Source organism: Chaetura pelagica, unplaced genomic scaffold (genome assembly GCF_000747805.2).
Source record: "Chaetura pelagica isolate M959 unplaced genomic scaffold, ChaPel_1.0 scaffold69, whole genome shotgun sequence".
NCBI lineage: Eukaryota > Metazoa > Chordata > Aves > Apodiformes > Apodidae > Chaetura > Chaetura pelagica.
Window position 1 is genome coordinate 3,654,031 of NW_009970724.1, and position 3,840 is coordinate 3,657,870.

Sequence of the window (3,840 nt, forward strand, 5' to 3'; positions counted from 1 at the left end):
AGAGTGGAATAATGTGTTTTATTTGTAGGTTTTCTAAGTCTAGCTGGCTATGATGGGAGTAAGGACAACCAGTGGTGTATTGCTGGTTATTTTGAAATCTATATAGATATAGTTATACTTCTGCTCTTTTTCTTCCTTTATTTCAACAAAGCCAACTGAAGTTGAAGAAAAAGCAATTAAAAAAGTGGATGAGCTTCTTGAAACATACATGGGGATAAGAGATATTGAATTAGGTGAGTTTTTAACAGCTGTATTACTACAAGATTAGATGATTTCTCATTTTCTGTAGTCTAAAATTTACTGAGTACTTCAGTCTCTGGATATAAGTAAAGGAAAATTTATCCAGAATGCAGTCTTAAAAAATTGCTTGTATTTCTCCAAATGTGTGTGTCTTATAAAACAAAGGATCTCTTACTACAGGCCTTATGATGTAATTAATTTTCCTCTGCTATTCCTGCACATTAGCTATACACTATTACATTAATTACTAAATGGGTTGCCATTAACTGTCACTACTGTATTCTTTCTGGCATATATTTTCTTGTGGAACTTGTGTTTACTCCATGTAAGGATTGTTTGCCTTTTTCCTCTTTTGCTCCTTGGCTTAGACACATCAAAGTTCATCATTGAAATCTGAACCTGAGATCTTAATCAGTGAAAGGGCAATGAGTTAGCAAGGGAACTGACAGAGTAATTATCCAAATTTATCAAATTCTCTTAAGCCTGTGCTCTGAAGAACATGGGAAATATTCCATAATATTTACTAACTATCACAATCGTCAATTTATAATGAAAGAAGCTACTCAACCCCAGCATCGTATGTTTCTTAACATGGAACACACCTGGGAACGGTGTGTGGTGCTGCCTCTGTGTTTAGGTTAAGGAGTGTCCCATGTTCTGCTGCTCTACTGCAGCCTCCACTGCTCTGTCTGTCTCTGGCTCAGGCTTCAAAGCTTCCGAGTCTTGTGCCAGCCATCTCTCCAGGAGCTGTTTTTGTCCTGCAGCTGCTGCAATCCCAGCTTGAGCCTGGCTTCTGGAGGCTCCTGTCCTTATAGGTTACTTCTGAGGTCCCTAGGCTCCTGGCCCTACAGGAATAAGTGGCTATAGGTGTTCTGGTTTTGGTGTATATAGCCCTGAACCTGAGACCCGAGTCCAGAGCATGGTTTCTTGGGATTTTGAGGTGTGCTCTGCTCTGGAACAAGGAATCAAATTCCCGTGGGAACTGGTCTTTTCTCTGTTCTTAGCTCTCAGTACTGAAATGGGATGGCTCTTCTAGAGTAGACTGAGGAGTTCAGCTTTCAGCACATATGGCTGAGCTGACTGCCAAGCACCTGGTAGAGTTTTCCCATGAATTACTTGATTCTTTTTTTCCAAAAGGTCTTGTGTCTCATCTTTCAGTATGTAGTTTGGAAAGACTCAAAGAATGCCTTAAAAGAGCACTCACAGAAGGAAGAGGTCTTTGTCTTAAAAAACACTCTCCTCTTCCCAGCTGAGTTATTTTGCTCCTCACCTCTTTCTTCCTCCCCCAAAAAAGCAGTGAAACAAAGGGAAGCTGTCAGGAATCAAAGACTACAGGGTTCATGTAGCTTTAGTTTACAACTTTGAAGCTGTTTCCTGAAGTTCAGATCTTAACCATTGAGGGCCAATGGTGATGATGAAAAAAAAGGTTTATCATTTTGAAGCAGTTAAGCAGCTCTAGGACTCTCTAGGAAAGGAGAGCTAATCACCTGTCATAAATCTGTTCAATTAACATATGTCAGTTTTTCACATACTGGATGTGATCAGTCACCCATGAAAATGAAATATGAGGAATGGATTCATTCAGAGAATGCCAATCACCACTCAGCTAGAAATTTCACTCATTACTCAAGGCAGTTTAGTTGAAAATGCAAGTCATCACAACACGACAGTCGACAAGTGATTAAGATCTCAATCATTGCTCACTCCCGTGCAGTTCTGTTTGTCAGAAGCTTTGAATGTCAGTTAATATTGCTCTTTCATCTCCATTTAAATGACACTTCCATGGTGTGATTGAGTTCTAAAACAGAGCCCCAGTTTTAAACCAGAAGTTAGAAAGGAAGGAAAGAAAAAATAAAGTAAAATTACAGACAGAATTAAAGATGAGATAAAGCCCTTAATTTTTGCATAGTTAAGTATCTTGACAGTTTCAAGAATGGCTGACTGTATCTACACACAAATCCCTAAGTTGGAGATAAATGCCTGGAAATAATTTAATGGAAATGCATATACTTACTTTTATTTAGCACAGTTTTTTATTTTCAGAGGTCTAAATGCTGTTGAGATTTCCATACCTGCCTTTTGAATACAATTTTACCCTTTTTGCCTCACTTTTTAAACTGAAAACTGGGCTTAATCTGCAGAAGGGACACCTGGCTCTGGAAACGTGTCCCTCAGCCATTTTCTGGGCACATCAGAAATTGAGCCAAGGCTTGACTCCAACTTTCTTTGAAACATAAATGTGCCATTGAGAGATAACTAAGGTTATTTGAAATCCTGTCAGTGCTTTCTGGTAAAGGAACACGAACAGTTGATTACTAGGACAGGAGGATTAGGAAGCAGAGTTAATATAAAATACTGGTGGTGTTTATTTTTTAAATCAGTGGTGTTTGAATTGTTATTGACCTTGTTTGATCCCAAAGACTCTGGGTGGGAGGAAGCCTGAATCTATGGGATCCAACTTCAGAATGCTACTGATGGGAAAATGGTGGCAAAAAGAGTTTCCTGTCCAACTTTTGAACTTTGAATGCTGGAAACTGCAATGACATGCTGCATTTTCAGTCATGTTATAAGGGAGTTGAATGTGAGTTTTAACGCTCAGAATATTTGTTACCTGTTGATGAAGACAAAACTCTTGATACTGTTACAGCTAAAAAAATACTGATTTTTGTTAAGATTTCTGAAAGTTTTTAAGTAGCTACAGAGTAGAATTTAAGCAGCAAAACCACTGTGTAAGGTTGGTATTAACAATGGGAGGCAAGTCATAGCTTTCATGGCTCGTGCCCCTTGTGTCTTTGAAAAGTAAAAATAAGGATTTTGTGAGAGATCTTTGAAGTTCTTTTAATGGGACTGTGTTTAAAAAGCCAATATATTTATTTGTTCATGTCCTGAGAAGCCTGATATTGAGCTTCTCAGTTAAAGTTGAGAAGATTTCAAATTCCTTTCATGACTTCTAAGCTTGCTGAACTTCTAACATCTTATGTAAAAATTTCTCAGGTATGAGCATTGCCCGAAGGGGGATTTTTATTTTTTTTTTTTAAGAAACAATTGGTGCTCTCTGAAGTGTCAAAAAATATTCTATTGGAATAAAATTCCTGCAGTCACACATTGTGCAGCTGTTACAAGAAGCTGGTAGGGAAGTGGGGGAAATTTGGCATGGAGCTGTAGCCCTCTGTGAACCAGTCAAGTTTTCTTCAAGTTGGCAACTATCTACTAAATGCCTTGGCAATCAGCAGTTTTTTATTTGCCTCGGGAAATGCACTCTGCAAATGACATTGTGTGAACAGGCATGTTCTGCACAGCTGGGTCACCGAGGGGGTGGACACCATCCCGTGTTGGGAACTGCCTGGGGAAATAAGGATATGGGCCCTGGGTGACAGAGAAGGCTGGTAGCTGTGGTGTGTCTGTGTGCATGAATCTAATGAAGCAGGGTTCAGCTTTGCACATTCGTGTACATCAGCGGTACAACCGGTGTGCCGGCAGCGCCCTGGCCCGGGGTTTGCCGCGCGGCAGTGCGGGCTGCGGACGCTGGGGGGCAGCACCGAGCTGCGGGAAGCGCGCAGGCAGCAGCGGCTGCGCTGCCAGCCCTGCCTGCCCTGCCAG

General features: G+C 40.5%; 1 protein-coding gene across 1 annotated transcript in view; it reads left to right on the plus strand.

Moving 5' to 3' along the window:
* GIPC2 (GIPC PDZ domain containing family, member 2) overlaps positions 1–3,840 on the plus strand; it is a 13,868-nt gene that overhangs the window by 8,016 nt on the left and 2,012 nt on the right. Inside the window, exon 4 of the mRNA XM_010006592.1 lies at positions 152–233. Coding sequence (XP_010004894.1) covers positions 152–233 — 82 coding nt within the window. The remainder of the gene's footprint in view (positions 1–151; positions 234–3,840) is intronic.